Here is a 13,768-nt window from a genome sequence, read left to right on the forward strand (position 1 = left end):
GGATCACGGATCACGAAACACACCCCAAGACTAGAGATAAGACTAGAGATGTACAAGTAACTACATAAAAATTGTTTCTGTCACTTTAGGATTTAGTATGTAGATAGCTTGTTCCTTTAGTGTGTCAATATTTTATTTTTTATATATAATTGTTGGCTTGAGACTCACCCAAACATCATATTTCTAGTCGACATGCCAAGTTGAGTTTCTTTTATCATCCATTATATATAATTACTTTATTGACTGAACAATGACTAGATGTTCATATTCATGACAATTTCGTCATTTAAATTTGAATTAAGATTATCAAAACTCAAACTATGGTGAAAAAAAATGTGAATGAAAAGATTTTTTTTCTTTGGGAAGATACATGAGCGAAACAATCAACCTATTGATATTGAAAGATTTTTATTTATTTTTTGAAATTCAGGTAGACCAAATAATATAATGCAAGCAAAAGTTTCTAGATTCATGGAGATATCATATTCATGGAATACGGTTCACTTTCAAGATGTCTTGGTGGCGAAATGGTAGACACGCGAGACTCAAAATCTCGTGCTATAGAGCATGAAGGTTCGAGTCCTCTTAAAGGCATAATATTGAGAATGCTCAATGCTCAATAAGAGAGCTCGGATCGAATTGGTATATCAATATCGATTCGATCCGAGCTTTTGGAATTGGTCAATTTATTTCTCGAGTAATATATGTTGTACATACTTACTCTTTTTAATTTGGACACTAGACACACAATCAACAATAATAATATTATATCCAATAAAATCTTATAAAGTACGATATAAAAAGGATAAATTGTACACAAGATAGACCCTTAACTCAAAGAACACGAGACATAGGATGAATAACATAATAATATAAATAAAATTAAAGGATTATTAATTTTTTCAACATATTTTTTTAAAAAAAATAAAATTCTGAAGAAATAATTTTTGGACACTATTTCAAAACCTAACTACAGTACATGCTATGAAAGTGATAGTGCGTTTGAGGGAACATGCAGTACTTTCGAATAAAGTGTAGCAAAGTATATTTCTTTAGATAGATGAGTAAATACAAAAGCTATTATATTTATTGGAGACATAAAGTGCACACATCTTTATTGTGACTTGTAGTCATCTAATTATCTCTTCTTTTATCCTTGTAGTTTTATGATAATAATTTTGGTGGAGAAATAAAAAATTTATGGAGGCCGGCTAATGGATAATATATAATGGAAAAAAATGTTATCTAAATAATTCAAATTAAAGTTTAACTTCCAAATTAAACAGTAAAAGTGTTTTATGAATATAGTGGGAATTGAGGGAGCATGTGATTTGCTATTTTAATTTTATAACATGATATAATATGTAGTAAATGTCAACGTGCACTTTTGAAAGGGAAAAAAAAAAGGGTGCCAAAATAAATAGACATGATCACTACAAAGCATTGGATAATTTTGAGTCTTTTGGTATAAATAAAGATTCAACACTTCTTAAATATATAAAAAAAATCATATTAAAAAATGTTTGTTTTTTAATGAATTTTTATACTGCACAAATTCAAATGTAATTAAAGCTTCGATATAAATATTACATACGCCATGAAAAATATAAAAGGAACGCTTCTTCATAGCCATCTATTATTTTAATTAAAATGTTAGAGGTAGAAAAAGAGAAAATAGAGAAGGAAATAATCAGACGAGGAATCGAACTCTTTAAAAAAAAAATCACCTATTTTTTGCTTTCTCGTGATTGTTTATGACTGTCATTTTAGATTTTAGTGGACAAATTTTATATTGGAGGGCGGCTAATGGATAATACAAGTTAAAACAAAAATGGTAAAAAAAGGAAGAGTGTTTTTCTTAATCAATTTTTTTTTCACCTTGTAATAGATTCGTAAATATTTATTTAATAAACGAAGTACATAGATTCTATTTGGAGTAATATGTTTTATGGAAAGTATGATTCTATTGGTCTATCTTATACTAATTATTCATAAGTGGATTTTGACTTTTTCAAGAACGAAAAAAATGGTTCGAAATAATCTTAATTTATATTTGCAAGATAAGTGATGCACTCAAAAGTCACAAACACGTTCCGTTGACAATTTTATTAGGGAAGTATCATATATGGAAAAAAAAAGAAGAGAAAAAGACGTCTTGGAATCTCCTTATTCTTTCTATTTTTTTTTTATTTTTTTTTTATAATAGAATGATTTTAAAATTGTAAAAATAAATAAATATTTGCTTGTTAACAAAAGAAAATTGAACGTGAAAAATGAAAAGTTTAAAAATGCCTCAATTATATTTAAACTGAAGAAATTTTTTTCAATGGAAACCACCAAATATTAATAGAAGTTATTACATATGAGTCGTGTCTAAATTTTTAAAAAAATATCTTGTTTACGTTATCTTTGAAGTAAATTAAATCATCATTCCTCATTGAATTAAAATCCTTAATATCAAATTTCATAAATTGAATTACAAAATTTTAAAACGGAAAAAGGGCCAAAAATATTTCTAAACTATAGAAAAAAGTTTTAAAATATCTTTTATTCACCTTTTGGTTTAAAAATACACTTCTATTCACCTTTTTTGTCTAAAAATACCCTTTCATTCGCCTTTTTGGCTAACTTTATCCCTTGAAATTAACAACCATTTTTTTATTTTTTTATTTTTTTACAAGTATTTATCATGTGTCATTTTCTTATTCGATGAAATAACAATTCCACCTCCACTAAATTATTTTCATAATTTATCTAAGCCAAAAATAATACACCTCTTCAAGACCCCCCCTCCCCCCTCCATTTTTTTTAAAAAGCTACATTAATAAACAAGACTATGATTTTTTTTATCCGGTCAACCAGAAAAAAAGACTAGATATTTTTTTAGTTCTTGACTTGATTTTTCTTTACTGTTTAATAATATTAATTTTTTTACAATACGTATAAATAAAATAACCAATTTTTTTTAGTTATACGTATAACTAAATTATTTTTTAGTTATTACAAGATAGTAAAAAAATATTTTAAAATAAATTAGTTATTACAAGATAGTTAAAAATAAATAAATAATTTTTTTCTATTACAAGATAGGTTTTTAGATAGTTATTGTAAAACTACCTTGTAATAATACGTATAACTAAAAGATTTTTTAAATAAGTTTTTTTTTTTTTTTTCATAATTTATCCAAACCAAAACAATAGACAAAGCTTGATGACCATAAAAAGCTAAAAAATTTTAAAAAAACTACAGCAAATAAAAAAAGTATTTTTAAAATATTTTTTCCCATAATTTATCCAAATCAAAACAATAGCCCTCTTTATGATCCCAAAACAAACTTTATAAAAAAAATAAGAAGAAAAAGCTATAGCAATAAAAAACTATTAGATTTATTTAAAAAAAAATGGGGTCTTGAAGAAGTATATTATTTTTTGGCTTAGATAAGTTATGAAAAAAATTAGTGGAGGTGGTATTTTTATTTCATCCAATAAGAAAATGACACATGATAAATACTTTTAAAAAATAAAAAATAAAAAGAGGGTTGCTAGTTTCAAGGGGTTAAAGTTAGTTAAAAAGGTGGATGAAAGGGTATTTTTGGACCAAAAAGATGAGTATAAGGATATTTTTAGATCAAAAGATGGATGAAGGATATTTTAAAATCTTTTCCTATAGTTCAAAGGTATTTTTGACCCTTTTCCGTTTTAAAATTTAGCTTTCATTGCATCCATAATCCTCAATATCAAATTTCATAAATTGAATTACAAAATAATAAAATTTAGCTTTCATTGCATCCATCTTAACCTTTACTTGATATAATTTAGCAAAAAATTATTATTTTCTTATTACGTTGAGTTATTATTGTGTGCATTTTCTTTTTCATCGTGAATCAAATAAAAACATATCACTATCGTTTTCTCTTTTTCATATCTTTGAATTCGAGTCAAAGATCCTTTGAAAATAACTTTTTACCTCCACTAAATAGAGGTATGATATGCGTATATTCTATCCTTCTTAAATTACACTTATAGAATTTTATCGAGTACAATATTATTGTAATCAAATATCACTATGAAAATCCTAACTTTTTTTGTTATTTGAAAAAGAGCTTTGAGTTGGATTCTTATGCAAATTTAGCTAGAAAAAATAAAGAAGCATAATTATCATTACAACCAAAGAAAAAAAAGCATGAATTACTTTACCTCAACCTCAAGTTTGGTAAGTGGTCCTTAAATACCTTTTCTATTTTCCAAAAAATAATAACCAGTCCAATAAATTCCAAAAAAGGGGTGTTAGGTATTTCAGTTTATCCTCAAGGGCATTCTAGTCATTTAATCACACAACGACATAATTAAAATGTTAATAATCAAGGATTAGCTACTCCTATAAAAAAGTTTTTCCTTAACAGAGACAGGGAGAGCGACTTTGGCGTGACCAATACATAAAATTCCAAATACAAAAACCCCACAAAGAAGAGCACAAGGAAATCCCTCACCTTCCCCACTCCCACCACTTTTACAATAAATAAAATTAATTAGGCATAAATATCTACTTCCATATTTAGATGCATGTATAATCTTGAGAATCTTTAGTAAAGAATTTTCCTGTTTTAGCTTAAGCATATGTATGTATATGTAATAGACACAAGCTAAATTTGTGAGTTTTTCTTGAACTGCTGTCATCCTCAGAAAAAGAAAGGCAAGTTTCTATTTTGTGTTGTAGTTTTCAATTTTCAAATTTCAAATTCCCATATTTTCTTGAAATACCCAATTGGGGTTTCTAAATTGGGTCACTTTTTAATTGGTGCTGGATCTTTTGTCTGACCAATCTTGGTATTGGTAAAGTTCTTGCCTTTTTAAGGTCTGATGTGTAAAAAGTTTGAATTTTGTATGGAAGAAGTATGATTAGGGGAAGTCTGGTTTATGGAAATTGGATGTGTCTGGTTGTTTGGTTTTTGAGCAAAATGGTTGGTTTATGCATTCTTGGTGTTTGTTTGACTATTGGTTTTTTTTTTTCTTGGTAATTTTAGTGGTGTATTCTAATGCTTAGTAAGGGTTAATGTTAAACCAATGAGTGCTGGAACATTTGAGTTGAGGAATTGTAGGGATCATGTAAATCTTTGTTTTGTGCTGGGAAGTTCTGCGTTTAAGTTGTAAATCTGCATTGCTTTGGTGATGTCTCAGCTTCACTGAGTTAGATACATTCATTTTTTGCTTGTGTATCATCATTTGTTTGAGGTGTGGTAATTGTAACTGATTTCTAATTACAGGTATAGTAATGAGATCCTTTCTTAACCTCTCTAAAATCTGTTAATGGACCGTAGTTCGAAAATACAATATATGACATGATTGAAACCTCGAAGCCGATAAGTGATAACTACCAGAAATACTCTGGAACCAAAGGATAAAAAGAAAAAAGATGAGCTTTCCTATTTGTGGATCTGATATGTGCTTTTAGCTTTTCTGATGCCTTATCTGCATTATCTGGTTCCCCTGGGATTGTGCAGTTTGTCATCTTGATTCCACTTAACTAATACCATTCACTTACAATGCAGTAGATAGCTTGCCTACCAAGCTGCTCACTTGAAAAACTAGTTGCTTAAAAAAAAGGCAAGGAGGATTCAGATGTCACATAAGGGGAATTCCATTTTATTGGATCTCCGAAGCCGTATTCCTTACGAACGAGAAAAGCTCTATTTGCCCTCTTACCCAGGAGTAAATCTTATTAAAAGAGAAAAATGATGTATGTGATGGTCTAGATATAAAAGAAGTAATCTTCTCTTCTCATGTCATTAGACCACAGCTCAGTATACGTTCCAGTTCCCTTTATGGGTTTATAGCAGGATATGGAAGCTGTGGACAATGTACAAGTTTAAGGTGAAAAAAATGGCAAAACTTGTTTATTGGGGATGCAGTCCTAGAGAACCTTCTTTATGCATTGGTGCATACTTGATAATGCATTAGTCCGAGATAAATCATATCCAGAATTGGCAAATGCTTCAACACTTTGTTCACGTTGTAAAAATCTTTAAGAAAAGCAAGTACCTGAACGTAGTTGGTTGACAAAGTTTCAAATAGCATGTAGTTGCTTGAGATATTTGTCTTTAACTCAGCATGACACCAAAAGATGAGTTTTGATGTCTGTCCAAGTTGGATTACTTCTATTATTCAGCTTTGTGAGATATCAACTGTTCCTACTAACAGTCTATACTGTAATTTTTTGAGTAGATCGTAATTACTTGGGGAAAGTCTAATATGCCTACTATTGCTAAACATGATGGACGGCAGCTGGAGACTGGGCTGCGAATTACCTCACAATCAACTACCCAAATGCAACCATGGTGGCAGGGTTATGGTGATAATACTATGCCTTTGCCAAGTGAGAATGCCGTTACCCAGGGGAAATCTGAAGGTGGCAATGAGGGAAAAGAAACAAAGGCTCTAGCCATGGAATCTGGTATTTTCCACATTACATACAACAACGTGAATGTTTCATCCCTTAGTTTCTACCTGTATCTATTTATGTATTAATAACACTGCTGGCTTCTGATGATAATTCCAGAAAAAGGGTGAAAACAAGTTACCAAACTAGAAATGAAGTCTTCTTTTCACTGAAATGTACGTTATTTTGATAATGAAGAACAGAAATCTATGTGATGCGACCAAATTTAGCTGATTACTTGCAGCTTGAGCTAGAACTGGTCGAACTCGAGTGTGTTTCTGCAACTATTGTCCACCTCTTTACATATTCTTATATTTTTCTGTAGTCCAGATATTATGATAGTGAATAAAGAAACAATTAGTCGAGTTTCTATAAATTGTGCTTTGCCTGAATGTTTTCGTTTCAGAACTAACTTGGTAATCTTATGGTGCTGAACCAATAGTCTCGTAAGCAGTCTGAGTTTTATGTAAATGGTGATAGACCTAATAGAATTGCTATGGGATAGCCATAGAGATGATGAGGTCCTAAACAACTTAGTGGATGACATTTCCCCCCTGCTAAGAAACCAACTGACTTTGTGCAACTCTATGAGGGGTTCTGGACATGACTTTGGTCCCAACAAATGCAATTAAGGGTTGATATTCTTGAGACCTTGATTCCCTCTAGAACTTTACTCTAGTGGTAAGAGCGCAATGGATGATGTGTTATGGGGTTGAATCGTACTGCAAACATATGCCTAGTATTTAATCAGAGAAGTGTAGAGGAGTGCACCATTACCCATTGAGTTTTGAATCGTGTGCCCCTGGCATCGAGGATTTCTCAGTTATCAAAACAAGAAGAAGAGGAGATTGGAGCGGAAGTTCAGTTATGACTTTGAACAATTGTAATGTTTGCATAACTTGTTTGTAAATGGAAGTCAAATGAGGGTTCTACTTGAGCTGTCAAACTGAGTAGAGAGGTTCAAATTTAGGCACAAGGGGGATTTTGTTCGAGAAAACTTGTGTAGGTTTTTTCTTTCTTCTTATTTATATAAAAACAAGAACTTGTTTAGTTTTTTTTCCTTATTTATGAAAAAAAGAACTTATGTAAGGCCATTCACTTGTGCTGCAAACAGCATCAGTTACTACCACCAGATCAAGAGTAATTTTCCTCACAGCAACAGTTCCAACTAGTATGGGGACTTAGGGGCGTTTGCTTTTTAAGATTAAGATGTCTTAATTTGAATAGACATCTGAATATTGAGATGATGTATTTAGATTTGAATACTGAATGTTTAAGACTTTGCCTTTTTTTTCTTTGGTAATTAAACAATGTTATCATCACCAAAGTAGGATATACAAGAGAAATCTGCAGCTAAGACAACCCACTATCCAAAAAAGGGGACTACTAACAAGCCAAATCTCTATGCCCTTACCTGAGAAATACATGAAGCACACTTCCTAGGGAGGATTTCTTCTATTTCTACAGACAAGGTATAGGAGTACAAATAAGCTAAGAAACCTATCACTCAATGAAGCAAGAAACTAAAAAGGACATGACACTAACAAAATCCTAGTTTCTGACATTGTAAATACAAGCGACACTCTTGGTAATTTTCCAATAAGGTCAAGTTCTAGTTATAAAGTACCAATATGGTACAGAGAAATACATGAAACTACAACAGAACAAGCATCAAATAACAATAGAACACTCCTGGCAATGCAATCCCTTCTATGCTACAACAACAACAACACACCCAGTGTAATCCCACCTAAGTGGGGTGTGGGGAAATCCTCTTCTATGGCAACCTTCTAAAAAATCCTTTAATTTTTTTCCACCAAATAACATGTACAATCTTTGCATATACCATAGCTACACATTTGATTTGACTATATAAAATATTGAGGTGACAAAAGAAAAATATGAATGTTAATGTGTCAGATTTGGAAATTTTGAAAGAATAAACCAAATAAAGAAAGAATGAAAAATAAAAATAAAAATACAAGAAGTGACACCAATAACCACTTAAGAGGAGTGCACCCAATTCTAGAAAAGAAGACAAGATAGACATAAGATTTGAACTCCTTACCTCACTTAGAGAGTTGTACCTAATAACCATTGCATTATATGATACTTTTAAGTTTAGGTCCACACACACATATATATTTTAAGTATTTTTGCAAAAATATAACATTACTATACATAATCTAGAGAGGGGAGCATAGGTTCACGTGAACCCGGAGCCCCCCCTAGATACCCAGTGGATTTAGGGAACTCCTACTGATGAACTATTTGGTAGTGGAATCAAATAGGTCTAAATAGAGCAATATGGGTACAGAGGATTTGTATAGTTGACCTCAACTAGTTTGAGATTGAGGTATAGGTGATTGATTGCCAATAAATGTCATGAAGTATCTTATACACTGCCAAATGTGGTGTAAGGTCTTGCCTCTCTTCTGTGAATTCCTTTCGATTCTATTCAATCTGAACCTTTATTTATTTACCCATACTCTGTCTCTCAATGTTTATCTCTTTGCCTTTATTTACCTATTTATTGTTTCTTATGACTCCACGTACTAACAATGTTTATCTTGCTTTTACTTTTTCCAAACCTTGATTTGCGTGTGGCATTTTATCAGTGATTTGATTTATATTTTCAGGATCAGATGGAAATAACGAGCAATACAAGCAGCACCTCAATCATTTTTCACCCGCAACTTCTGCCATCATGGCCGAGCAGCAGAAGGAACTCACAGGTCATTCAGCTGTAAGTTATTTCGTCTTCCCTCTCTGTCCATAACTGATGCACACAATTACATCTGGCTGCTTGTCATTAGTTGAAGTCAAATTGACGGTTCCCTTCTTTGATTGGCTGTCTACTACATTTTGAAAGATTTATGCAGTAACGTATTGTTGCAGATGTTGGCGTCATATCCATATCCAGATATGCAGTATGGGGGAATGATGACTTATGGGGCACCTGTAAGAACAAATCTCTCTAGCGTCTTTTTGCAGATACCGATAGTTATATGCCATCAATTTTGAATTCTGCTCTTTCTTGTTTGTTTATGTAGTCAGTGCTAGTGTTATGTTTGTGTTCTCTCACTTTGTTGTTTATACTAGTGAGAAGGAACAGTATCTTTGTCAAGTAGAAATGAGTGCTTTGTTTTTATTTTTTTCTGGATGTGAGGGGATATGTTAGTAATGGACCGCTGCCATGTGTATCTGCTAATCATGTTTTGTTGTTATCAAATGGTTACGTTTATTCAAGAGACTTGTTTGGTTGTAACTCAATGCTATGTTTGTATATAGTAAATTGCATTTAATTCTCACCCTCATTGAGCGGCGGAGTTGTATGCATTTGTACATGGTATTAGCCTTTAGCTTTTAGCTTCTGCACTGCTAACTCTGTAATATTCCACACCTGAATTGCAGCTATATCTGAAGGCAAATTATAGTTAAAGCAAAACATTACCTAAAAATGTCGTCTGTTGTCAGGTACATCCTCACTTATTTGAAATTCATCATGCTCGAATGCCTTTGCTTCTTGACATGGAAGAGGAGCCGGTCTACGTGAATGCAAAACAGTACCATGGAATTTTAAGGCGAAGACAGATAAGAGCTAAAGCAGAGCTTGAAAGGAAAGCCATTAAAGCGAGAAAGGTATAATCAGTATAGGGAAGCGCTTTACCCCCAATCTTTTTTTCCTAATGAGGAGTTGAATTATCTTATTTTGGACATATTCTTCATATCACTTGATTATTGGTATTAGTAAATGTATGAAGTTATAATCAGAAGACATGCCTAATATTGCTTCATAATTGGCTTAGTAACTAATATTGTTCCAGTCTCTTTTGAAAAGTTGAACAGTTAATGCTAACTAAGTAATGCAGTCTAATGCTAAGAAGATGAGGCTCTATTAGGAATGTAAAGCTTGAAATGGGTCACTAATAGCAGTAAGAACTACTATGCCTCAATCATGAACAGTTAGGGTTTTCTATAGGAATCTTTAGTGTCCATTTCACTTTATTTGGACCCTTTTCATTTCATTACCTAGTATTTTGTCTTGTAAGACGAATCAAGTTTTTTCCTCTTAAAACTAGAGGTTCTCTACCGACACTGACATACAATACAAACCCGTAGACAAAGGAAAAAGATTACTGGCAGAACGTGGGCCTAATGTAAGTGTCCCAGTGCAACTCTGTCATAATACCGCCGGTTAGTATCACCTATACAGCTCTTTTGTTTTCATTGTGTTTTCTTCTTCACTATAATCATATTTTTTTGGTTTGAACTCTTGGCTAAATTCACATGGAGTTTAAGAGATTGTCGGTCTAAAGCTTACATTGCTGGTTCAAAACCCAGATAAAAGGAGGGTTGCGCAAAACTAGTCAAGTTATGATGAAATGGGTTGCTTACGTTATATGTAAATGTGCTATCTGCTTTAGAACATATGATAAAGATGCTGGTTTATACTATGAATTTGTGTTTTTTCGGACAATCATGAATATTCATGTTAGAGATAAGCACCTTGTTTTCCTGCATAGAGACTCTTCTAGCTTTATTAGTTTCAGCTCATATCATATGGAGTGAAGCTTCTATAACTTTGTTTTCCTTGTATCATTGGAAGTAGAATTGAAATGCGGATGCTTTTATAGTGTTAAAGTTATCCTGCCTTTTGGTTCCATTTGAAGAGCTCAGTTAGTTTCAAGGTCGGGTTTACCCTGTGAATGTGAATGATATTAGCCTTTATAATAAGGCAAATTTGATGATAAACCTTAATGGAAACATGTGGTGCTAGAATATCTGGTGATTTAGTGTGTGGTTGAGGGAGCTCTGTTCTGTACATTTTACAATATCTTTTCCAACTGATGTTCTACAAGGTAACTAAGGAAGGGAGACTAAATGAGAGAGATTTCCGGAACTCTTGCAGAACTAATTCTGTTAACGAAATGAGAGAGATTACTGGAACTCTTGCAGAACTAATTATGTTAATTTACATTATCGAACAATCATCTATTTAGAACAATGTCTAACTGGGTTCTGTCAGTTTTATGTAGAATAGCTTCCTTGATTATGTTAGTTGTCCCATATTTTATGACGTCGGTGCAGACAACGTAGAAAAAGAAGAAAGAAGGGCAGAGATAGATAACATATTAAGTCTTCTCAGGACTTGTGACAAGCTTTCAATATATAGCTACCTTCCATAACCACATCAGTGTGCGACTCTAAGCTCTGCTTAATATTAACAAGGCTTAATACATCGACATCTCCTTAAAGTTGCCAACAAATTTCATTTAGACACTCAAGCTACAGTTTGTTCCAGTTGAGCACTATGATGAAGTGTTTCCTATTAAGACACTTTCGGTTCAAATTTTATGAATATTTTTGCATGCATTTTCAAGCGTCTATTAGGTAGTTAAGTTAACCACATAAAATACGTCACCTTCTTTAATTATACACATCAACCTCAATTGCAACATGCCTAAGGTTTTTTGTCTTGTTGAGGCTAAAGCATATAATCAAAGGAGGTGATTTATTTAAGTGATTAACTTATCTATGTAATAAACACTTGAGAATACATGCAGGTAACTTTTCCAAAATTTGAGCTTGACAATACACGCAGCAACTTCTCCAAAATTTGAGCTTGAAGTGTCTAATAGGAACATTTTATCATATGTTTAGGTGCTCAATTGGAATAGGTCGTAGTTCGAGTGTCTAAATGAGATTTACTTGACAAATTTAACTGGCTGTTGACGTATTCTATGCTCTTTTCTAGTACTTCTAAAATCAGTTCCATGTTCCGTTTCTAATGATTTTTGTTTATAATTTTGCTATGTAGCATGGGGATTTCTTAAGGTTTCTGTGTTTGTCATGACCCCATAGCCAACAACACATTGTCAATCGTGTCGGAGTAATATTGTTCCTTCATTGTTTAACCATCCAGTATGTGCTTGACATACTTCAAGCATGCCAGATAAGCACTACTTGTTATATGCCTTTTTTTCGTTTCCCTTGGAAGGTCAACCTAGACTTGTAAATTACTCTGACACAATTAGCAGCGACACACACAGAGTTCGAGATTTATATGTTATGTTGCCTCAGGTTTGCTATGTTTTCAGGTGTCAGACTTCAGTTCTCTGTATGATTTATAAATGTAGTAATAGGGTCTTCTAAAGGCAAATTTTTGTGTTCTGATTTGTTATATCTTGCTTTATTGAATTCAATATCAGCGGGCAAAAGTCTCCAAGATTTTCTCTACAAAAGGATCAGTATCATTCTTATAGTTTTTTCATATACTGTGAGAGGAGGAATTAAGATGTATTCTTGACTTGGTTTACCCTTATCAAGTGCAGAAATAACTTGTATGTGTGAAAGTCCTTCTGATGCTGTGCAAAAGGTGGCTATTATTAGCACTACTCTCTTATATACACTGAGAATAACATTAGATCAACAATTCTGTATGCAGATTGCTGCATTTGGCGTGTAGTTCCTATGATATGTCGTCACTTGTTTTGTGGAAGGATTGTTGATTAAACTTACATTGTTTTGTTTGTATTTGTTAGCCCTATTTGCATGAATCTCGGCATCAACACGCTATGAGAAGGGCTAGGGGATCTGGAGGCCGTTTTCTGAATACTAAAAAGCTGAATGACATGGACTGTACACGAGAGGAGACTAAAAAATATGGGGCAACCATTCCAACTCACTCTGGCAACTCGTCAGGTTCCGTGAGTTCTGATCAAGGGGGAAAGGAAGGACCTACAGTTCAAGATATGCACAAAGGACACAGCCACAGTTTCTCAACTGGCAATGGCCATGGTTCATCTGTATATTTTGCCCAGAGCACTGGAAGTGAGCAAGGGAATGGCCACTACGGTCGTGGAAGCTGGAGCCTGCTGGTCAATCAGGCTTCTCGGGGGGCAGCATCCAGCAATTAAGAAGCTACTCTCCACTTGATGGAGGGGTCAGCCCAGCATTTTCTCATGACATGGGTCCAATTCTTGCATCGTTCATGCAGGCAATGCTGAACGTACATGCGAGGTAACTTCACTGTGGCATGGGGCTATGCTCAGGCAATTCATTCTTGGCTTGGTTACTTGTACTATATGAGCGGTGATGAGGAAGAAAAGATCATATGGCGAGATGCTACAAATTCGCCATTTATTTGTCTTTCCCCTCACCCTTTATGTAAATAAAGAAAAATATATGTCGAATGTAGGACTAGAAGCAGTTTGGAATCTGATACTACAAAATACTGCAGCATCTTGAATGTGTGTGGCTATTTGTTGGATGGGTTTGTAAAACTGACATACTATGAAGTTGCTTTTCTGCTGTTTGCTTGATTTTCCAA

At 33.1% G+C, this 13,768-nt stretch overlaps 1 protein-coding gene across 2 annotated transcripts; it reads left to right on the forward strand.

Annotated features, from left to right (window-relative positions):
• Positions 1 to 4,443: 4,443 nt before the first annotated feature.
• Positions 4,444 to 13,768, forward strand: LOC129886968 (nuclear transcription factor Y subunit A-7-like). Of its 2 annotated transcripts, none has more exons than XM_055961888.1 (6): positions 4,444 to 4,692; positions 6,222 to 6,450; positions 9,075 to 9,181; positions 9,334 to 9,396; positions 9,913 to 10,077; positions 12,981 to 13,768. In XM_055961888.1, the coding sequence occupies exons 2-6, from the start codon at positions 6,249 to 6,251 to the stop codon at positions 13,353 to 13,355; spliced, it is 912 nt and encodes a 303-aa protein (XP_055817863.1). In that variant the 5' UTR covers positions 4,444 to 4,692; positions 6,222 to 6,248; the 3' UTR covers positions 13,356 to 13,768. The 2 variants fall into 2 exon arrangements, with proteins under 2 accessions (XP_055817863.1, XP_055817864.1); XM_055961889.1 differs by having other exon boundaries at positions 4,459 to 4,692; positions 6,282 to 6,450.

Source organism: Solanum dulcamara, chromosome 4, assembly GCF_947179165.1.
Source record: "Solanum dulcamara chromosome 4, daSolDulc1.2, whole genome shotgun sequence".
Classification (NCBI taxonomy): domain Eukaryota; kingdom Viridiplantae; phylum Streptophyta; class Magnoliopsida; order Solanales; family Solanaceae; genus Solanum; species Solanum dulcamara.